General features: G+C 34.9%; 1 protein-coding gene across 1 annotated transcript in view; it reads right to left on the bottom strand.

Annotated features, from left to right (window-relative positions):
- The window catches only part of stxbp5l (syntaxin binding protein 5L), a 359,880-nt gene that overhangs the window by 7,989 nt on the left and 326,281 nt on the right, over window positions 1-25,610 (bottom strand). Inside the window, 6 exon segments of the mRNA XM_061918310.1 lie at window positions 1-204; window positions 286-397; window positions 5,431-5,596; window positions 9,705-10,068; window positions 14,582-14,827; window positions 21,269-21,370. The exon segment at window positions 1-204 is cut by the window's left edge and continues 17 nt beyond it. Coding sequence (XP_061774294.1) covers window positions 1-204; window positions 286-397; window positions 5,431-5,596; window positions 9,705-10,068; window positions 14,582-14,827; window positions 21,269-21,370 — 1,194 coding nt within the window.

The following is a 25,610-nucleotide window of genomic DNA, read 5'->3' as shown; positions in this document are numbered from 1 at the left end:
AGAAGGACTCTGCGCTGGTCATCATCAGCGCCGTTCTTTCCTCCAGCTCACCTAGTCTCTGTCCTCTCTCATCCAGAGCCACGCGGGCTCGGGCCAGCTCGCCCACGGCCCCGCCGGCCGCCACCTTCATGCCCTCCACCCCTGCCTGACCAGGGATGTGCTGGGCCAGACTCCTGGAGGCCTTGCCGGCCGCCGCCTCGCCGACTGCGGGTGGGATCAGACCAGGGCGGTTTTGAGTCCGGGAAGGATGGACTTTTAACGGCAGATGGACAAAAAAATACCCACATAGCTCCTCTCTGTCGAAGGTGTGAGCGGTTCCTCCAAAGAAGCCCTTCAGGAAGCCTCTGTTCTGGGCCTCGGGTGTTTCTATGGGTGTAAACAATTCTCCCAGCATTTCCTGGACAACAACAAAAAACATTTCATGGAGTCAGTAGATCAACTCCAACAGGAGTGTCCAAACTTTTAACGAAATATTCCTGTGAGAATTTAGTCAGTTTTATCTCGGAACAAAATAAAATTGGAACATATAGTAAAAACACAACAAACGAAAACAAAAAAACAAAGCAATATTTGCTCATGACCATAGGTGAGGATGGGAACGTAGATCGACCGGTAAATTGAGAGCTTTACCTTCCGGCTCAGCTCCTTCTTCACCACAACGGACCGGTACAACGTCCGCATTACTGGTAACCGCAGGATTAGGTCTCTGCTTTTTGCAGATGATGTGGTCCTGATGGCTTCATCTGACCGGGATCTTCAGCTCTCGCTGGATCGTTTTGCAGCCGAGTGTGAAGCGACCGGAATGAGAATCAGCACCTCCGAGTCCGAGTCCATGGTTCTCGCCCGGAAAAGGGTGGAGTGCCATCTCCGGGTTGGGGAGGAGACCCTGCCCCAAGTGGAGGAGTTCAAGTACCTAGGAGTCTTGTTCACGAGTGAGGGAAGAGTGGATCGTGAGATCGACAGGCGGATCGGTGCGGCGTCTTCAGTAATGCGGACGTTGTACCGGTCCGTTGTGGTGAAGAAGGAGCTGAGCCGGAAGGTAAAGCTCTCAATTTACCGGTCGATCTACGTTCCCATCCTCACCTATGGTCATGAGCTTTGGGTCATGACCGAAAGGATAAGATCACGGGTACAAGCGGCCCAAATGAGTTTGGGTCTCTCCCTTAGAGATAGGGTGAGAAGCTCTGCCATCCGGGAGGAACTCAAAGTAAAGCCGCTGCTCCTCCACATGGAGAGGAGCCAGATGAGGTGGTTCGGGCATCTGGTCAGGATGCCACCCGAACGCCTCCCTAGGGAGGTGTTTAGGGCACGTCCAACCAGTAGGAGGCCACGGGGAAGACCCAGGACACGTTGGGAAGACTATGTCTCCCGGCTGGCCTGGGAACGCCTCGGGATCCCCCGGGAAGAGCTAGACGAAGTGGCTGGGGAGAGGGAAGTCTGGGTTTCCCTGCTTAGGCTGTTGCCCCCGCGACCCGACCTCGGATAAGCGGAAGATGATGGATGGATGGATGGAAAGCAATATTTGAAGCGACTGTATTTGTAAGCATTTTTTTTCTTTGGTTTATTGGCTTTTTATAATAATCATAGTATATCTGCATTCCTACCTAAATTATTCAAACACTATTTTTTAATTGAAAAATAAAAATACCTTACGTAATTTGTATGTAAGAATATGTTCTAAGAAGCATGTCATCATACAGTGTGCAGCTCCTGTACAGACTTGATATTGCCAGCAGGTGGCAGTAGAGCAGCATCACCCAACCCACCAGTTGACAGATAAAACATCCCAGCATCTATGGAAACATCTAAATACAGCACCTGCCACCAGTTTTCAGATCTTATGAATCTTGCAGTCTGGGATTTATGTTGCTGCGTCCGTCACCAAATCCAGCGGAGTGGACTTGCATCTCTCTGGGCTGAAGAGATTAGAAGATCTCTGAGCCAAGCCACTCTATTCCCTAATCACAACAAGGCCTAGATCTCTGTTTGCCACGAGCCGGTGGCAGAGATGCATGTATGTGGCCAGGAGGACGTCGCCCTGCCTGAGGGGAGGCTTTACTGTATGCTTCAGTGCCTTCGTGCAACACCCATGTTCTCGCAGGCCTGTTCCCTCCTGACGTGACACGTCCTTCTCGAAAAGACAAGTGTCAATCCAAGCTGACTATGAACCAGGGCTGGACCGTGATGGCAAACAGAGAGCACCTGCCAAGTTGTGACTGCTGTTCTCCTGTCTTATATAAGTTTTATAATGAAGGCAACACATGATGTGTCCATATTAGCTGTATTAGCCTACTATCAAAATGACTTTAAAAGTTGTATATAAGTGTTATAATGAAGGCAACACATGATGTAAGTGTCTATATTAGCCTACTATCAAAACGACTTTAAAAGTATTCTATAAGTGTTATAATGAAGGCAACACATGATGTGTTCATATTAGCCTACTACCAAAATGACTTTAAAAGTTGTATACAAGTGTTATAATGAAGGCAACACATGATGTAAGTGTCTATATTAGCCTACTATCAAAATGACTTTAAAAGTCTTATATAAGTGTTATAATGAAGGCAACACATGATGTAAGTGTCTATATTAGCTATATTAGCCTACTATCAAAATGACTTTAAAAGTCTTGTATAAGTGTTATAATGAAGGCAACACATGTTGTAAGTGTCTATATTAGCTGTATTAGCCTACTATCAAAATGACTTTAAAAGACTTATATAAGTATTATAATGAAAACAACACATGATGTAAATGTTTATTTTAGCCTATTATCAAAGAGACTTTAAAGTATTATCAACAACACCCGGAGAACATATGATCTAAGTGTGTATATTAGTTATTGTTGCCTACAATCAAAACGACTTTAAAAGTCTTATATAAGTGTTATAATGAAGGCAACACATGATGTGTCCATATTAGTTGTATTAGCCTACTATCAAAATGACTTTAAAAGTTGTATATAAGTGTTATAATGAAGGCAACGCATGATGTAAGTGTCTATATTAGCCTACTATCAAAACGACTTTAAAAGTATTCTATAAGTGTTATAATGAAGGCAACACATGATGTGTCCATATTAGCCAACTACCAAAATGACTTTAAAAGTTGTATATAAGTGTTATAACGAAGGGCAACACATGATGTAAGTGTCTATATTAGCCTACTATCAAAATGACTTTAAAAGTCTTATATAAATGTTATAATGAAGGCAACACATGATGTAAGTGTCTATATTAGCTATATCAGCCTACGATCAAAAATACTTTAAAATACTTATATTAATGTTATAATGAAAACAACACATGATGTAAGTGTCTATATTAGCCTACTATCAAAATGACTATAAAAGTCTTATATAAAAGTTATAATGAAGGCAACACGTGATAAGTGTCTATAAAGCTAAAATAGCCTACTATCAAAATGACCATGATGTCGTTCACAACAACACAAGTGTGTTGTGGGCGTATGGATTGTTCGTGTTACATTTAGTTTCCTAGTTTAGTCTCTGTTTCAAGTGGCCGTCTTGACATTGGTGTATCGGAGATGAATTATTCCCCTCAACAAATGTTCCTCGTCCTCACAATGACAGCACTACACTCACATTTATGTCAATGTCCCTGATATTCCTCGTTTGACAGCGGATTCTGTTTTATTGGCCGATTATGGGAATCGCTCCGTGGTTACGTTACCGCGGAAACGCTTTACTTTGTGTTTATTGATTAGACATACTAGCACTGTGTCTAATAAAAAGTATCAACCATGAGATTGCAATCTTTTAGTAGATATGGTCTTTTTTTTCCCCCTCCAATAAATATCCTTATGGGAGTGGCAAAACAAAATTGAAATATATATATATATACAATATATATGTATATATATATATATATATATATATATATACATATGTGTGTATACATATGTGTATATACGTGCATATACTGTATGTGTACAAATTTATATAGTATATATATGCTTGTAAATACATTATTTGTATGTGTGTATATGTATATATATATATATATCTATCTATATATATATCTATATATATATATATATATATATATATATATATATATATATATATATATATAATATATATATATATATATATATAAGTCTTGATTGGATTATCCAGAGAATAGTGCTCGATACCGTGGTAGAGCGCAATATGTAGGTGTGGGAAAAATCACAAGACTACTTCATCTCTACAGAACTGTTTCATGAGGGGTTGCCTCAATCATCAGGAGACCAGACTTTGCGGAATACTACAGAACTCAGCAAGCACATTTGGAACCTCAAAGACAATAATGTTGAATATTCAATAACATGGCAAATTCTTGCATCCAGCACACCTTACAACAGTGGTAATAAAAGAAACTGTTTATTATATATCACCCAGACCTGTCATCCCTCAACAAGCGCAGTGAAATAATTTCAACATGCCGCCACAGACGGAAACACCTTTTAGGTAACACATGAGCCAATCACCACGCCCCTACGCCTGCCTGTACCCACCCACTCTGTGCCCTATATAAACCATTGTATGTGAATGCTTCCATTAAAATCTCCTGATGATTGAGGGAACCCCTCATGAAACAGTTTTGTAGATATATATATATATATATACACTGTATATATGTGTGCACAAAGTGTATATATACTGTATATTTATATGCATATATGTGTATATATATATATAAATCTGTGTGTATATGTGTGTGTATTTCTATGTATATATATTTATATATGTATATATGTGTGTATGTGTGTGTCTATATATGTATGTATATGTGTATATATATGTGTGTATATGTATATATGCGTATGTATATGTGTGTATACATGTGTATATGTATATATGTGTATGTATATGTATGTATGTGTGTATGTGTGTATATATATATATATATATGCATGCATATGTATGGATATATGCATGTGTGTGGATATATACATATATATACATATACAACTTCTTTTTTTATCTTTTTTTCTATTTATATTACTATATTAATGTGTATTGTGTATTACCATGAATTGATTTACGTGGACCCCGACTTAAACAAGTTGAAAAACTTATTGGGGTGTTACCATTTAGTGGTCACTTGTAGGGAATATGTACTGTACTGTTCTATCTACTAATAAAGTTTCAATCAATCAATCAATCAATCAATCAATGTACCTTAGGGGATCTGCTTCAATTCCCTTGTTCTTTAAACCCGTTCACTGTAATAAATGACAATAAAACTCTATTCTATTCTAATAATGATTAATCCAAATTCAAATGTGTGATTAATTCGATCCAAAAATGATTGACAGCACTAGAAAAATAGTTTTGGTTTCCAACCAAGCCTTGGGAAGAAATAAACAAAGGGTGGCAGGGTAAAGCGAAGAAGGTCACCTAGGTGGTGTCCCTCCACTGACCTGAAGGTTGTCATACATCTCCTGGCTGTATGTAATTCTCTGGATCTCTGTCGGCGAGCTGAGATAAAGCGCCTGTCCGCCGTTGGTGAAGCAGAAGGTTCTTGCGATGCGCATATCTGTCATAGGCAGGTAGCTGACATCCATCAACGGCCTCAGACTGGGAAGACTGTGGACACAGAGAGCCATGGAAGACATTCAGACTGACGTAGCTCTGTTTGGTAACACACAGTTATCAGGTGGAAAGGAAGATATCAGCACTTTTAAATGCATTATGGATATTGTAAGACATGAAGATCGGTCATTACGAACCCCAAAACTAGTAAAGCTGTCACGTTGTGTAAATGGAAAATAAAAAGAAAATACAATGATTTCAACTTATATTCAATTAAATAGGCCACAAAGACACGATATGTTGTTATCTTTTGCAAATTTTAGCTCATTTGGAATTTGAGGCCTGCGGCATGTTCCAAAAAAGCTGGCACAAGCGGCAAAAAAGACCGATAAAGTTGAGGAGTGCTCGTCAAACACTTGTTTGGAACATCCCACAGGTGAACAGGCTAATTGGGAGCAGGTGGGTGCCATGATTTGGTGTAAAAGTAGCTCCCATGAAATGCTCAGTCATTCACAAACAAGGATCCACATATATAAATACACATACACACACACATACTGTCATGTCTATGTGATCATTAGTTATGTTGTGTTTGTTTTATGGCCACTCAGTTCCTGTTTTTGCATTTCCTGGTTTGTTTTGTCACCATGACTACCCATTAGTTTTCACCTGTCCTCATGTCTCACACCCGTTTTCACTAATCACCACAGTATTATTTAAGCCTGTCTGTTTCTGTTGTTCGTTCTGGCAACATCACCGTCTATCACCTCGTTCTCACCATCTACACCCTTCTATGACTTTCATGCCAATGATCCATGCCCCCTTGTCTTTTTCCAAGTAAGTTTTTTGTTATTCAAGCCATTGTGCAAGTGTTTTGTTTTATGTTCATAGTTTCGTTTCATAGCCAAGTTTTTGTACCGACATTGTGTGCACCTTTTGTTTGCCTTTTTTTGGTCAGTTATAGTGTTAGAATAAAAGATGTCTTTACCTTCATGCCATCTCCGGTCCAAGTTCACTTGCATCTCGGGAAAACAACCACCTCATAGTCCAAGTATTGACACATACATACATATATACACATACATACACACCATACCAACTTTATAAAGTACATACATACATACATACATATATATATATATATATATATATATATATATATATATATATATATATATATATATATATGTATATATATTATACATTCACACACACACACACACACACACACACACACACACACACACACACACACATACATACATGCACACACACACGCACATACACACATGCGCACACATATATATATACAGTGTATACATACACACAAACATATATATATATACATACATACACACGGACACACACACACATATACTGTATATAAATATACATATATAAATACATATATAAATATACAGTAATATGTAGTGTTTTATTGTTCGTAGTTAATATTGTAAATCCCATGTAAAAGAGGAGCGACGATCATATGTTGTTAATATTCAGTGTTTTATTGTTCGTAGCTAATATTGCAAATCTCATGTAAAAGAGGAGCAATGTTCCTATGCTGTTAATAGTCCATGTTTTATTGTTCATAGTTCTTATTGTAAATCCCACATAAAAGCAGAGCGATGTTCATAACTTGTTAATATTCAATGTTTTATTGTTCATAGTTAATATTGTTAATCCAACGTAAAAGAGGAGCGACGATCATATATTGTTAGTATTCAGTCTTTTATTGTTCGTAGTTAATATTGTAAATCCCACGTAAAAGAGTAGCAATGTTCATATGTTGTTAATATTCAGTGTTTTATTGTTCGTAGCTAATATTGTAAATCTAATGTAAAAGAGGAGCAACGTTCCTATGTTGTCAATAGTCCATGTTTTATTGTTCATAGTTATTATTGTAAATCCCACATAAAAAAGGAGCGATGTTCATAACTTGTTAATATTGAATGTTTTATTGTTCACAGTTAATATTGTTAATCCAATGTAAAAGAGGAGCGACGATCATATGTTGTTAATATTCAGTGTTTTGTTGTTCGTAGTTAATATTGTAAATCCTATGTAAAAGAGTAGCAATGTTCATATGTTGTTAATATTCAGTGTTTTATTGTTCGTAGCTAATATTGTAAATCCTATGTAAAAGAGTAGCAATGTTCATATGTTGTTAATATTCAGTGTTTTATTGTTCGTAGCTATAATTGTAAATCTCCTGTAAAAGAGGAGCAACGTTCCTATGCTGTTAATAGTCCATGTTTTATTGTTCATAGTTATTATTGTAAATCCCACATAAAAGAGGAGCGATGTTCATAACTCGTTAATATTCAATGTTTTATTGTTCGTAGCTAATATTGTAAATCTCACGTAAAAGAGGAGCGACGATCATATATTGTTAATATTCAGTGTTTTATTGTTCGTAGTTAATATTGTAAATCTCATGTAAAGGAGGAGCAACGTTCCTATGCTGTTAATAGTCCATGTTTTATTGTTCATATTTATTATTGTAAATCCCACATAAAAGAGGAGCGATGTTCATAGCTTGTTAATATTCAATGTTTTATTGTTCGTAGTTAATATTGTAAATCTCATGTAAAAGAGGAGCGACGATCATATATTGTTAATATTCAGTGTTTTATTGTTCGTAGTTAATATTGTAAATCCTATGTAAGAGAGTAGCAATGTTCATATGTTGTTAATATTCAGTGTTTTATTGTTCGTAGCTAATATTGTAAATCTCATGTAAAAGAGGAGCAACGTTCCTATGCGATTAATAGTCCATGTTTTATTGTTCATAGTTATTATTGTAAATCCCACATAAAAGAGTGATGTTCATAACCTGTTAATATTCAGTGTTTTGTTGTTCGTAGTTAATGTTGTAAAACCTATGTAAAAGAGGAGCGACGATCATATATTGTTAATATTCAGTGTTTTGTTGTTCGTAGTTAATATTGTAAATCCTATGTAAAAGAGTAGCAATGTTCATATGTTGTTAATATTCAGTGTGTTATTGTTCGTAGCTAATATTGCAAATCTCATGTAAAAGAGGAGGAATGTTCATAACTTGTTAAATTCAATGTTTTATTGTTCGTAGTTAATATTGTTAATCCAACGTAAAAGAGGCGCGACGATCAAATATTGTTAATATTCAGTGTTTTATTGTTCGTAGTTAATATTGTAAATCCTATGTAAAAGAGTAGCAATGTTCATATGTTGTTAATATTCAGTGTTTTATTGTTCGTAGCTAATATTGTAAATCTCATGTAAAGGAGGAGCAACGTTCCTATGCGGTTAATAGTCCATGTTTTATTGTTCATAGTTATTATTGTAAATCCCACATAAAAGAGGAGCGATGTTCATAACTTGTTAATATTTAATGTTTTATTGTTCGTAGTTAATATTGTTAATCCAACGTAAAAGAGGAGCGACGATCATATATTGTTAATATTCAGTGTTTTATTGTTCGTAGTTAATATTGTAAATCCTATGTAAAAGAGTAGCAATGTTCATATGTTGTTAATATTCAGTGTTTTATTGTTCATAGCTAATATTGTAAATCTCATGTAAAAGAGGAGCAACGTTCCTATGCTGTTAATAGTCCATGTTTTATTGTTCATATTTATTATTGTAAATCCCACATAAAAGAGGAGCGATGTTCATAACTTGTTAATATTCAGTGTTTTGTTGTTCGTAGTTAATATTGTAAATCCTATGTAAAAGAGTAGCAATGTTCATATGTTGTTAATATTCAGTGTTTTATTGTTCGTAGTTAATATTGTAAATCCTATGTAAAAGAGTAGCAATGTTCATATGTTGTTAATATTCAGTGTTTTATTGTTCGTAGCTAATATTGTAAATCTCATGTAAAAGAGGAGCAACGTTCCTATGCTGTTAGTAGTCCATGTTTTATTGTTCATAGTTATTATTGTAAATCCCACATAAAAGAGGAGCGATGTTCATATATTGTTAATATTCAGTGTTTTATTGTTCGTAGTTAATATTGTAAATCCTGTGTAAAAGAGTAGCAATGTTCATATGTTGTTAATATTCAGTGTTTTATTGTTCATACCTAATATTGTAAATGTTGCCTTCTTTTTTTAACAGCCAAGCCTTGAAAGAGACATTTGATTCGAGGTAAAAAGCGATGGATGTGTGCTCCTACCTGAGCGTCATGACATGCCCGTTGGCACAGAAGCAGGCGAGGCACACGCTGCTGCTCACCGACACCAAGTCTGCCCGCAGGACGAAGGAGGACTCTGTGATGTTGTGCACGAAGAGGCAGGACTGCGAGGGCATCAGGAACACTTTGGCCTGCCTCTCGGAGCACACCACGGCCAGATGTCCTTCTCCGCCGCCGTCCTGGGAGGACGAGGGCGAGTGGTGCACCAGCTTGCGCTTTCGGGGTCGGTCGGGGTCTTCCGGGGCGTTGGGGTCGCGCCAGACCTCGTAGGGACTCTCAATGAGGGCGCCCACGCAGTCCAAGAAGCCAAAGCGCAGCACGGAGCCTTTAAGCATCAGAACCGTTCCTGGGAGGAGAGACATCAAGTGTTTAACTTGGGACTACTGCAGGAGTTTTTGTGTTTCTTGTCTGTACAATACTTGGTGTTGTTGTTGTTAAGGTGGGACAGGTTGGCACAAATCAGGGGTCGGCAACCCAAAATGTGGAAAGAGCCATGTTGGACCAAGAATACAAAAACAAATATGTCTGGAGCCGCAAACAATTAAAAGTCTTTTATAAGTGTTGTAATGAAGGCAACACATGATGTAAGTGTCTATATTAGCCTACTATCAAAATCACTTTAAAAGTCTTATATAAGTGTTGTAATGAAGGCAACACATGATGTAAGTGTCTATATTAGCCTACCATCAAAGTGACTTTAAAATCTTATCAACAACACGCAGAAAACACCTGATGTGAGTGTTTGTATTAGTTATTTTAGCCTTCAATCAAAACGAGTTTAAAAGTCTTATATACGTATTATAATGAAGGCAACACATGGTGTAAGTGTCTATATTAGCTATATTAGCCCACTATCAAAATTACTTTAAAAGACTTGTATAAGTGTTGTAATGAAGGCAACACATGATGTAAGTGTCTATATTAGCCTACTATCAAAATCACTTTAAAAGACTTGTATAAGTGTTATAATGAAGGCAACACATGATGTAAGTGTCTATATTAGCCTACCATCAAAGTGACTTTAAAATCTTATCAACAACACGCAGAAAACACCTGATGTGAGTGTTTGTATTAGTTATTTTAGCCTTCAATCAAAACGAGTTTAAAAGTCTTATATACGTATTATAATGAAGGCAACACATGGTGTAAGTGTCTATATTAGCTATATTAGCCCACTATCAAAATTACTTTAAAAGACTTGTATAAGTGTTATAATGAAGGCAACACATGATGTAAGTGTCTATATTAACTATATTAGCCCACTATCAAAATTACTTTAAAAGACTTGTATAAGTGTTATAATGAAGGCAACACATGATGTAAGTGTCTATATTAGCCTACCATCAAAGTGACTTTAAAATCTTATCAACAACACCCAGAAAACACCTGATGTGAGTGTTTGTATTAGTTATTTTAGCCTTCAATCAAAACGACTTTAAAAGTCTTACATACGTATTATAATGAAGGCAACACATGATGTAAGTGTCTATGTTAACTATATTAGCCCACTATCAAAATTACTTTAAAAGACTTGTATAAGTGTTATAATGAAGGCAACACATGATGTAAGTGTCTATATTAACTATATTAGCCTACTATCAAAATTACTTTAAAAGACTTATATAAGTGTTATAATGAAAACAACACATGATGTAAGTGTCTATATTAGCCTACCATCAAAGTGACTTTAAAATCTTATCAACAACACCCAGAAAACACCTGATGTGAGTGTTTGTATTAGTTATTTTAGCCTTCAATCAAAACGACTTTAAAAGTCTTACATACGTATTATAATGAAGGCAACACATGATGTAAGTGTCTATGTTAACTATATTAGCCCACTATCAAAATTACTTTAAAAGACTTGTATAAGTGTTATAATGAAGGCAACACATGATGTAAGTGTCTATATTAACTATGTTAGCCTACTATCAAAATGACTTTAAAAGTCTTATATAAGTGTTATAATGAAAACAACACATGATGTAAGTGTCTATATTAGCCTACCATCAAAGTGACTTTAAAGTCTTATCAACAACACCCGGACAACACATGATATGAGTGTCTATATTAGTTGTTTTGCCTACAATCAAAACAACTTTAAAAGTACTATACAAGTGTTATAATGAAGGCAACACATGATGTAAGTGTCTATACTAGCTATATTAGCTTACTATCAAAATTACTTTAAAAGTCTTACATAAGTGTTATAAAATGGCAACACATGAAGTAAGTGTCGATATTAACTATATTAGCCTATTATCAAAATTACTTTTAAAGACTTATTTATATAAGTGTTCTAATGAAAACAACACATGATGTAAGTGTCTATATTAGCCTACTATCAATGGGACTTTAAAGTTTTATCAATAACACCCGGACAACACATGATATAAGTGTCTATATTAGTTATTTTGCCTACAATCAGAAGAACTTTAAAAGTCTTATATAAGTGTTATAATGAAGGCAACACATGATGTAAGTGTCTATATTAGTTATATTAGCCTACTATCAAAATGACTTTAAAAGACTTATATAAGTGTTATAATGAAGGCAACACATGATGTATGTAAGTGTCTATATTAACTATATTAGCCTACTATCAAAATTACTTTAAAAGACATATATGTATTATTATGAAAACAACACATGAGGTAAATGTCTATATTAGCCTACTATCAAAGTGACTTTAAAGTCTAATCAACAACACCCGGACAACACATGATGTAAGTGTCTATATTAGTTATTTTAACCTACAATCAAAACAACTTTAAAAGTAATATATAAGTGTTATAATGAAGGCAACACATGATGTGTCTATATTAAGTATAATAGCCTACTATCAATATTACTTTAAAAGACTTATATAAATATTATAATGAAAACAACACATGATTTAAGTGTCTATATTAGCCTACTATCAAAGGGACTTTAAAGTCTTATCAACAACACCCGGACTACACATGATGTAAGTGTCCATATTAACTATATAAGCCTACAATCAAAACGACTTTAAAAGTCTTATATAAGTGTTATAATGAAGGCAACACTTGATGTAAGTGTCTGTATTAGCCTACTATCAAAATGACTTTAAAAGTCTTATATAAGTGTTATAATGAAGGCAGCGCATGATGTGTCCATATTAGCCTACTATCAAAATGACTTTAAAAGTTGTATATAAGTGTTATAATGAAGACAACACGATGTAAGTGTATAAAATAGCCTACTATCAAAATGACTTTAAAAGTCTTATATAAATGTTATAATGAAGGCAACACATGATGTAAGTGTCTATATTAGCTATATCAGCCTACTATCAAAATGACTTAAATAGTCTTATATAAGTGTTATAATGAAAACAACACATGATGTAAGTGTCTATATTAGCCTACTATCAAAATGACTTTAAAAGTCTTATATAAGTGTTATAATGAAAACAACACATGATGTAAGTGTCTATATTAACTATATTAGCCTACTATCAAAATTACTTTAAAAGACATATATGTATTATTATGAAAACAACACATGAGGTAAATGTCTATATTAGCCTACTATCAAAGTGACTTTAAAGTCTAATCAACAACACCCGGACAACACATGATGTAAGTGTCTATATTAGTTATTTTAACCTACAATCAAAACAACTTTAAAAGTAATATATAAGTGTTATAATGAAGGCAACACATGATGTGTCTATATTAAGTATAATAGCCTACTATCAATATTACTTTAAAAGACTTATATAAATATTATAATGAAAACAACACATGATTTAAGTGTCTATATTAGCCTACTATCAAAGGGACTTTAAAGTCTTATCAACAACACCCGGACTACACATGATGTAAGTGTCCATATTAACTATATAAGCCTACAATCAAAACGACTTTAAAAGTCTTATATAAGTGTTATAATGAAGGCAACACTTGATGTAAGTGTCTGTATTAGCCTACTATCAAAATGACTTTAAAAGTCTTATATAAGTGTTATAATGAAGGCAGCGCATGATGTGTCCATATTAGCCTACTATCAAAATGACTTTAAAAGTTGTATATAAGTGTTATAATGAAGACAACACGATGTAAGTGTATAAAATAGCCTACTATCAAAATGACTTTAAAAGTCTTATATAAATGTTATAATGAAGGCAACACATGATGTGTCCATATTAGCTATATCAGCCTACTATCAAAATGACTTAAATAGTCTTATATAAGTGTTATAATGAAAACAACACATGATGTAAGTGTCTATATTAGCCTACTATCAAAATGACTTTAAAAGTCTTATATAAGTGTTATAATGAAAACAACACATGATGTAAGTGTCTATATTAGCCTACTATCAAAATGACTATGAAAGTCTTATATAAAAGTTATAATGAAGGCAACACGTGATAAGTGTCCATAAAGCTATAATCGCCTACTATCAAAATGACTTTAAAAGTCTTATATAAGTGTTAGAATGAAGTGAAGTGAATTATATTTATATAGCGCTTTTCTCTAGTGACTCAAAGTGCTTTACATATTGAAACGCAATATCTAGGTTACATTTTTTTAAACCAGTGTGGGTGGCACTGGGAGCAGGTGGGTAAAGTGTCTCTCGCCCAAGGACACAACGGCAGTGACTCGGATGGCAGAAGCGGGGATCGAACCTGGAACCCTCAAGCCGCTCTACCAACCGAGGTATACCACCCCCCATGAAGACGAACACATAAGTGTCTATATATATACATATATATATATAAATAATCCGGGCTTACTCTGCTTAGGCTGCTGCCCCCGTAACCTGACCTGGATAAGCGTAAGAAGATGGATGGAAGTCTTTGGACCGTCAGATAAAAGCCCGGGACTTACCACAAGGACCGATGGTGACAGGCTCCTCCATCCTCTCGTCCTGGTGGGTGGGGATGGACACGGGGACCAGCAGGATGACACCCAGGCTGGTGCCCACCCACAGGCACGGCGTGGGCAGGGCGTCGCCCTTCCGCCCGTACGACTCCCCGAACTGCAGCGTGGTGATGGCCTCCTTGGTGTCTCGGTCGATGCTGGAGACGCTGGAGCTGCGGGAGCGGCTGAAGGAGTTCTCCCGACTCTCTGCAGCTGCGCCGCACGGGAAGAAGAGACGTAAGATGATGGGGGAATGTGGTCAGAGAACGCCATTTTGCAGCATTTTATAACATCATGAAACGAAGAACACACACACACACACACACACACACACACACACACACACACACACACACACACACACACACGTATTTCTGACCTACTTGAGACCTCCCAAAAATGACCAGCCTTTCTAGATATATAAAGATTTGTATTTACAATACTGCGATGAGGTGGCGACTTGTCCAGGGTGTACCCCGCCTTCCGCCCGATTGTAGCTGAGATAGGCGCCAGCGACCCCCCGCGACCCCAAAAGGGAATAAGCGGTAGAAAATGGATGGATGGATGGATTTACAATATTAATAATAATACATACTATGCAAATATAAAAAATTGGTAAGATTTTAGGAAATGTTTTATTGTTGAATTTTTTGTTTGAATTTTTTTTAAATATTTTTTACTCTAAGGTATTATGGTATGTTTCTATATACGCATTTATTATATTTATTTTAATTAATTTAGGCCATTTCAATGTCCTACACACACTTGTTATTACATCTATTGGCCAGAGGGGGAGCACTTAAAATGTTTACACACACTTGTTGTTTCATATGTTGACCAGAGGGGGAGCTCTTTTAAAACCTTCCTTTTTGGGACCATTATTATTTTGATAGATTTTACCAGCTCGGTTGGTAGAGCGGCCGTGTCAGCAACTTGAGGGTTGCAGGTTCGATTCCCGCTTCCGCCATCCTAGTCACTGCCGTTGTGTCCTTGGGCAAGACACTTTACCCACCTGCTCCCAGTGCCACCCACACTGCTTTAAATGTAACTTAGATATTGGGTTTCACTATGTAAAGCGCTTTGAGTCACTAGAGAAAAGCGCTATATAAATATAATTCACTTCACTTCACCACCAGGGGGTGCAAATGAGACATTCTCTATTAGATGGAATGGTTTATTAAACGGCCCTGCGATGATGTGGCGACTTGTCCAGGGTGTACCCTGCCTTCCGCCCGATTGTAGCTGAGATAGGCGCCAGCGCCCCCCGCGACCCCGAAAGGGAATAAGCGGTAGAAAATGGATGGATGGATGTAAAGCGCTTTGAGTCACTAGAGAAAAGCGCTATATAAATATAATTCACTTCACTTCACCACCAGGGGGTGCACATGAGACATTCTCTATTAGATGCAATGGTTTATTAAACGGCCCTGCGATGATGTGGCGACTTGTCCAGGGTGTACACAGCCTTCCGCCCGATTGTAGCTGAGATAGGCACAAGCGCTCCCCCCGCGACCCCAAAGGGAATAAGTGGTAGAAAATGGATGGATGGGTTTATTACACTATCTCTCTCTCTCTCTCTCTCTCTATATATACATATATATATATATATATATATATATATATATGTATATAGAGAGAGATAGTGTAATAAACCCATCCATAAGTGGTAGAAAATGGATGGATGGGTTTATTACACTATCTCTCTCTCTCTCTCTATATATATACATATATATATATATATATATAGAGAGAGGGAGAGAGAGATAGTGTAATAAACCCATCCATCCATATTCTACCACTTATTCCCTTTGGGGTCGCGGGGGGAGCTTGTGCCTATCTCAGCTACAATCAGGCGGAAGGCAGGGTACACCCTTGACAAGTCGCCACCTCATTGCAGGGCATATATATATATATATATATATATATATATATATACATACATATATATATATATATATATATACCCATCAATCCATCCATTTTCTACCGCTTATTCCCTTGGGGGTCGTGGGGGGTGTTGGTGCCTACCTCAGCTACAATCGGGCAGAAGGCGGTGTACACCCTGGAAAAGTCACCACCTCATCGCAGGGCACACACATATATATATATATATATATATACATTAAATAAATATACAGTATTTATATGCATATATATATATATACACAGTATACAGTATGTATATATATATAAATCCCTTGATGATTGAGGGAACCCCTCATGAAACAGTTCTGTAGAGATGAAGTATTCTTGTGATTTTTTTCCCATATATATATATATATATATATATATATATTTTATTTTTAATTTTTTAATTTTTTTTTTAATGATTTTTGGCCAAAGGGGTCACATTTCAATTTCTTGCACACACTTGTTATTTCATATGTTGAACATAGTGGGAGCACTTTTAAAACCGACACACAGTCGATGTGAAAAAATCCCTCCCTTTTGGGACCACCCTCATTTTGATGGATTCCACCACCAGGGGGTGCAAATGAGAACTCTATTTCTTGTTTTTTTGTCATGTGCTTAAGGCCGATGACAAAACGAGTCACGGACCACCCAGTGGCCCCCGTGCCGCACTTTGGGCAACCCAGCTGTAGAATCTAACTGTTGATGGCCACTATAGTCTCAGTAGCATAGTTTATTTGGTCACGCTATGGTCACATTTGGGACGTGGGTTGTCTTAAGTCAGCACCGCAAGTCGGGGATGACAGGGAAGTCCTTCTTTAGCTGCCGCCTTTTTGTATCATATATTGCTGCCTTTGCACCTGTTCGTGTTTACTTTTGTACGCACATTAAATCAACAAAAAAAATCCTGACTTTGGAGCAATGTTCACAGATTCTAGTATTTGGCTCTCTTGTTCATTGGTCCTCACATGGACGTTACTTTTCCTTGATGTCTCAAGAAGGACAGAAATACAGACACACACACACACACACACATACACACACACAGACACACACACACACACACACACACACACACGGTCCTGTGTATAACAGAATGGGTGCCCTAGAATTCCAGGTAGCAACCAAAGACTGCAAAAATAAAGACAAGTGATCAAGTGAACACACAACAGATAATCTTGGTGATGCATCCTTCACAAAAGTATTTGTGGTGAATTATTCAGAGTCAGGCAGAACCGCTTCCCAGCCCGAGTGAGTGCAGACTTTACGTAACGACTACAGATGGTGCAGAGCCTAGTGGACACACATCTAGATCGAAGGACTTTGGAAAATGGGCCATTTCTTAGCAGCTATTCTGGGTAAGATGAGAGAATGTTCCCAGGGCTAAAAAAGACTGTGGAAGGGGGCGTGGTGTACAGTATTGTGCAAAACACATCCAGTAGGTCTGGGTTCCTGCTCGCCTCACTTCAAACGCGAGTGAGGAATGCACTACCGACCTGAAAGAGAAAGAGATGATGCGGTTTTATCTGTTCACAGATGTTACAGTGAGTCCTGTATAGCCCTGCTTCTTAATGCTTCACACGCAGGATTCTCACAAGAATGCGTTAAATTTTTTTTATAATTTTGTGGGAAATTAATTAAAAGGTTTGGACACTGAATTTATGCAATTGACATTTTGTGGAACAAATGTTTCCAACATCAAATTATGCTGACAAATTATATTGAACAAAAAAGGAGTGTTAAAAAAAAATCAGAGTATAAAATGTCAGTGTAAAAAAAGTGAATGTAAGAAAAATGAGTGCTTAAAAATTGCGTGCAAAAATTTAGTTCAGAAATAAATCCAGGGTGTAACAATTCAGTGTAAAAAAAAAAACTTCAGTGTAAAACGATGACATTCAGTGTCAAAAATCAGTAAAAAAAAAAATCAGTTTATATAAATTGAGTGTAAAAAATTAGGGTCTAAAAAAATTCACGTAAGAAAATTGTGTGTAATAAAATTAAATTTAGGGTTCAAAATTAATGGGAAAAAAAATTCAGTTAACATAAATTTAGCGTAAAAAAAAAAAAAAATCCATCGATCCATTTTCTACCGCTTGTCCCTTTTGGGGTGGCGGACGGTCATAAGGTATAAAAAAAATAGTGTAAAAAATTGAATGTAAGAACATTTTGTATAATAAAATTGAGTGTAAAAAACGAATTTCAGTGTAAAAAAAATCAGTGTATTAATATTGAGTGTAAAAAATTGAATGTAAGAACATTGAGTGTAAAAAATGTGTGTAAAAAAATTCAGTCCGACAAAATTCAATGTATACAAATTTTGTATGAAAAATGAGTGCATAAAAGTTCAGTATATTTTTCAAAAATTCAGTGTAAAAAATTCAGAGCAGAAAATCTTTATTAATTAGATTTTTTACACTTAAATTTTACACACTTAATTTTAAAACGCTGTATTTTGACAAACTTACACACATTTCATTCAATAAAATTGTCGGTATTATTTGATGTAAAAAAAAAAAAATAATAAAAATAATTCACAAAATTGTAATGCAACAAATTTAGTGTAAAAAATTCAGAGCAGAAAATCTTTATTAATTGGATTTTTTCCGCTTAAATTTTACACACTTAATTTAAAAACGTTGTATTTTGACAAACTAACACACATTTTATTCAATAAAATTGTCAGTATTATTTGATGTAAAAAAAAAATAATAATAAAAATTATTCACAAAATTGTAATGCAAAAAATTTAGTGTAAAAAATTCAGAGCAGAAAATCTTTATTAATTTGATTTTTTCCACTTAGATTTTACACTCTTAATTTTAAAACGCGGTATTTTGACAAACTAACATACATTTTTTTCAATAAAATTGTCAGTATTATTTGATGTAAAAAAAATAAAAATAAAAATATTTCACAAAATTGTAATGCAAGAAATTTAGTGTAAAAAATTCAGAGCAGAAAATCTTTATTAATTAGATTTTTTCCGCTTAAATTTTACACACTTAATTTAAAAACGCTGTATTTTGACAAACTAACACACATTTTATTCAATAAAATTGTCAGTATTATAAATGTAAAAAAAAATAATAATAAAAATTATTCACAAAATTGTAATGCAAAAAATTTGGTGTAAAAAATTCAGAGCAGAAAATCTTTATTAATTTGATTTTTTCCACTTAAATTTTACACACTTCATTTTAAAACGCTGTATTTTGACAAACTAACACACATTTTATTCAATAAAATTGTCAGTATTATTTGATTAAAAAAAAAAATAATAATACAAATAATTCACAAAATTGTAATGCAAGAAATTTAGTGTAAAAACTTCAGAGCAGAAAATCTTTATTAATTTGATTTTTTCCACTTAAATTTTACACACTTAATTTAAAAACGCTGTATTTTGACAAACTAACACACATTTTATTCAATAAAATTGTCAGTATTATTTGATGTAAAAAAAAAAAAAAAAAATGTTTCACAAAATTGTAATGCAACAAGTTTAGTGTAAAAAATTCAGAGCAGAAAATCTTTATTAATTTGATTTTTTCCACTTAAATTTTACACTCTTAATTTTAAAACGCTGTATTTTGACAAGCTAACACACATTTTATGCAATAAAATTGTCAGTATTATTTGATGTAAAAAAAAAAATAATAGTAAAAATAATTCACAAAATTGTAATGCAACAAATTTAGTGTAAAAAATTCAGAGCAGAAAATCTTTATTAATTTGATTTTTTCCACTTAAATTTTACACTCTTAATTTTAAAACGCTGTATTTTGACAAGCTAACACACATTTTATGCAATAAAATTGTCAGTATTATTTGATGTAAAAAAAAAAATAATAGTAAAAATAATTCACAAAATTGTAATGCAACAAATTTAGTGTAAAAAATTCAGAGCAGAAAATCTTTATTAATTTGATTTTTTCCACTTAAATTTTACACACTTAATTTAAGAACGCTGTATTTTGACAAACACACATTTTATTCAATAAAATTGTCAGTATTATTTGATTTAAAAATAAATAAATAAAAATAATTCACAAAATTGTAATGCAACAAATTTAGTGTAAAAAATTCAGAGCAGAAAATCTTTATTAATTTGAATTTTTCCACTTAAATTTTACACACTTAATTTTAAAACGCTGTATTTTGACAAACTAACACACATTTTATTCAATAAAATTGTCAGTATTATTTGATGTAAAAAAATGATAGTAATAAAAATAATTCACAAAATTGTAATGCAACAAATTTAGTGTAAAAAAAACCCTAATTTTAAAATAATTAAAAATCAGTGGAAAAAAAAATTCAGTTAATATAAATTGAGTGTAAAAACATTAAGATAGAAAAAAATATGTTTTCAAATATTGAGTGTAAAAAAAAAAATATTTTGTAATGAAGACGGATTAATCCTGATGCATTCCTGTGAGAATCCTGCAGCATTAAGGAGTGGGGGGTTGGTTAAATTCATCCAAGACTAGCTGCAGTGTGCTCAAACTACCACCGGGTGGCATCTGTGAGCAGATAATACTCCATCATCTATTTCCCTTTTGGGACATTTCAAGAAACACCACAGTGGTGCATTCTTCACTCACTCTTTAAAAGTGTGTGTGTGTGTGTGAAAGGGAGGACTTCTTGTAGACGGGACTGACGGACGGACAGACGGAAAGAAGGACTGACGTTGTGAGCAAGGAGGAGCAGGACAGTAGAGTGGAGTGGCCGAAGCCCCCTTACCTCGCTCGCTCCAGCAGTAGGGGGCGCTGGTGTGGTGCTCGTCGTGAGAGTACATTGTGACGCCGTGTAACTGCTGGAGCATTGCCCTCCTGGACGCATAACCTGACCCGCCCGCACACCATGGACACAGCAGCCCACCCGGCCCCCAAACGGCCCCCGACACAAACATGACACAGGAAACAAACACCCGGCCAGGAACACACAAGACGGACAAGTGGAGAGTTGTGCCAGAGGAAGGAAGAAAGAAAGAGAGCTGAGTTTGGGACGACGCCTTTGAATCAATCAAAACACAGCAATGACACACTTTGCTCGCCACCTCGCTACTCACAACTTTAGCAACAACTTCGAGGGGAGCTGCACCTTTTTTTTGGTTTTAAAAATGTGCCTATTATTCACAATCCTTATGTAAGACAAGAAAACATAGTTTTTTCTTTGGTTATGCATTCTAAATCGTAAAATATGGCAAGTAGGAGGTGGCTAACGATGCAGCTGATGCGAGTACTCTATGCCCTCGAAGAAAATCATCCAAAACCACCAAAAATACCTAATTTATGTGTTGAATATTTAGTTTTGTCAATATTGTTTTTACAAGATCACTATGTAAGACAAGAAAACGTGTTGGGTTTTTTTTGCTATGCATTCTTAATAGTAAAATATGGCAAGTAGGAGGTGGCTAACGATGCAGCTGATGCCAGTACTCTATGCCCTCGAGAAAAACATCCAAAACCACCAAAAATACTTCATTTATGCGCCTAATATTTAGTTTTAGCAAAATTGTTATTATAAGATCCTCATGCAAGACAAGAAACATATGTTTTTTTTTTGTTATGCATTCTAAATTGCAAAATATGGCAAGTAGGAGGTGTCTAATGATGCAGCTGATGCCAGTACTCTATGCCCTCGAGAAAAACATCCAAAACCACCAAAAATACTTCATTTATGCGCCTAATATTTAGTTTTAGCAAAATTGTTATTATAAGATCCTCATGCAAGACAAGAAACATATGTTTTTTTTTTGTTATGCATTCTAAACTGCAAAATATGGCAAGTAGGAGGTGGCTAACGATGCAGCTGATGCCAGTATTCTATGCCCTCGAGAAAACCTTCCAAAAACCACCAAAAATACTTCATTTATGTTCTGAATATTTAGTTTTAGCAATATTGTTATTATAAGATCCTCATGTGAGACAAGAAAAACATTTCTTTTCCCTTTGTTATGCATTCTAAATTGTAAAATATGGCAAGTAGGAGGTGGCTAACGACTCAGCTGATGCGAGTACTCTATGACCTCGAGAAAAACATCCAAAACCACTTGAAATATTTCATTTGTGTGCTGAATATTTAGTTTTAGCAATATTGTTGTAATAAGACCCTTATGTAAGATAAGAAAACCTAAGTTTTTCTTTTGTTATGCATTCTAAATCGTAAAATATGGCAAGTAGGAGGTGGCTAACAATGCAGCTGATGCGAGTACTCTATGCCCTCGAGAAAAACATCCAAAAACCGACAAAATACCTCATTTATGTGCTGAATATTTAGTTTTAGAAATGTTATTATAAGATCCTCATGTAAGACAAGAAACATGTTTTAATTTCGTTGTGCATTCTAAATTGTAAAATATGGCAAGTAGGAAGTGGCTAACGATGCAGCTGATGCGAGTACTCTATGTCCTCGAGTAAACCTTCCAAAAACCACCAAAAATACTTCATTTATGTTCTGAATATTTAGTTTTAGCAATATTGTTATTATAAGATCCTCATGTGAGACAAGAAAAACATTTCTTTTCCCTTTGTTATGCATTCTAAATTGTAAAATATGGCAAGTAGGAGGTGGCTAACGACTCAGCTGATGCGAGTACTCTATGACCTCGAGAAAAACATCCAAAACCACTTGAAATATTTCATTTGTGTGCTGAATATTTAGTTTTAGCAATATTGTTGTAATAAGACCCTTATGTAAGATAAGAAAACCTAAGTTTTTCTTTTGTTATGCATTCTAAATCGTAAAATATGGCAAGTAGGAGGTGGCTAACAATGCAGCTGATGCGAGTACTCTATGCCCTCGAGAAAAACATCCAAAAACCGACAAAATACCTCATTTATGTGCTGAATATTTAGTTTTAGAAATGTTATTATAAGATCCTCATGTAAGACAAGAAACATGTTTTAATTTCGTTGTGCATTCTAAATTGTAAAATATGGCAAGTAGGAAGTGGCTAACGATGCAGCTGATGCGAGTACTCTATGTCCTCGAGTAAAACCACCAAAAATACTTCATTTATGTGCTGAATATTTAGTTTTGGCAATATTGTTATTATAAGATCCTTATGCAAGACAAGTAAACTTAAGTTTTTCTTTTGTTGTGCATTCTAAACTGTAAAATATGGCAAGTAGGAGGTGGCTAACGATGCAGCTGATGCCAGTACTCTATGCCCTCGAGAAAAACATCCAAAATCCGCCAAAAATACTTCATTTATGTGCTGAATATTTAGTTTTAGCAATATTGTTATTATAAGATCCTTATGTGAGACAAGAAAACACATGTTTTTCTTTTGTTATGCATTCTAAATTGTAAAATATGGCAAGTAGGAGGTGGCTAACGATGCAGCTGATGCCAGTATTCTATTTTTTCGAGAAAAAAAATCCTAAAACCGCCAAAAATACTTAATTTATGTGCTGAATATTTAGTTTTGGCAATATTGTTATTATAAATTCCTTATGTAAGACAAGAAAACTTATGTTTTTTATTTTGTTGTGCATTCTAAATCGTAAAATATGGCAAGTAGGAGGTGGCTAACGATGCAGCTGATGCCAGTATTCTATTTTTTCGAGAAAAACATCCAAAAACCGCCAAAAATACTTCATTTATGTGCTGAATATTTAGTTTTGGCAATATTGTTATTATAATATCCTTATGTGAGACAAGAAAACACATGTTTTTCTTTTGTTATGCATTCTAAATCGTAAAATATGGCAAGTAGGAGGTGGCTAACAATGCAACTGATGCGAGTACTCTATGCCCTCGAGAAAAACATCCAAAAACCGACAAAATACCTCATTTATGTGCTGAATATTTAGTATTGGCAATTTTGTTATTATAAGATCCTTATGCAAGACAAGAAAACTTATGTTTTTTTTCTTTTATTATGCATTCTAAATGGTAAAATATGGCAAGTAGGAGGTGGCTAACGATGCAGCTGATGCGAGTACTCTATGCCCTCGAGAAAAACATCCAAAACCACCAAAAATACCTAATTTATGTGTTGAATATTTAGTTTTGTCAATATTGTTTTTACAAGATTATTATGTAAGACAAGAAAACATGTGTGTTTTTTTTTTGCTATGTATTCTTAATAGTAAAATATGGCAAGTAGGAGTTGGCTAACGATGCAGCTGATGCGAGTACTCTATGAACACGAGAAAAACATCCAAAAACCGCCAAAAATACCTCATTTATGTGCTTAAAATTAAGTTTTAGAAATGTTATTATAAGATCCTCATGTAAGACAAGAAAACTTATGTTTTTTTATTTTGTTGTGCATTCTAAATCATTAAATATGGCAAGTAGGAGGTGGCTAACGATGCAGCTGATGCCAGTACTCTATGCCCTCGAGAAAAACATTCAAAAACCACCAAAAATACTTCATTTATGTGCTGAATATTTAGTTTTAGCAATGTTGTTATTATAAGATCCTTATGTGAGACAAGAAAAACATCCAAAAACCACCAAAAATACTTCATTTATGTGCTGAATATTTAGTTTTAGCAATATTGTTATTATAAGACCCTTATGTGAGACAAGAAAAACATTTTTTTTCCCTTTGTTATGCATTCTAAATTGTAAAATATGGCAAGTCGGAGGTGGCTAACGACTCAGCTGATGCGAGTACTCTATGACCTCGAGAAAAACATCCAAAACCACTTGAAATATTTCATTTGTGTGCTGAATATTTAGTTTTAGCAATATTGTTGTAATAAGACCCTTATGTAAGACAAGAAAACATATTTTTTTCTTTTGTTATGCATTCTAAATTGTAAAATATGGCAAGTCGGAGGTGGCTAACGATGCAGCTGATGCCAGTATTCTATTTCCTCGAGAAAAACATCCAAAAACCGCCAAAAATACTTCATTTATGCGCTGAATATTTAGTTTTAGCAATGTTGCTATTATAAGATCCTCATGCAAGACAAGAAAACATGTGTTTCTTTTGTTATGCATTCTAAATTGTAAAATATGGCAAGTAGGAGGTGGCTAATGATGTAGCTGATGCCAATATTCTATTTCCTCGAGAAAAACATCCAAAAACCGCCAGAAATACTTCATTTATGTGCTGAATATTTAG

The sequence above is a fragment of the Nerophis ophidion genome, linkage group LG13, assembly GCF_033978795.1.
Source record: "Nerophis ophidion isolate RoL-2023_Sa linkage group LG13, RoL_Noph_v1.0, whole genome shotgun sequence".
NCBI classification, from domain to species: Eukaryota; Metazoa; Chordata; class Actinopteri; order Syngnathiformes; family Syngnathidae; genus Nerophis; species Nerophis ophidion.
This window is presented reverse-complemented; position numbering and strand designations above follow the sequence as displayed.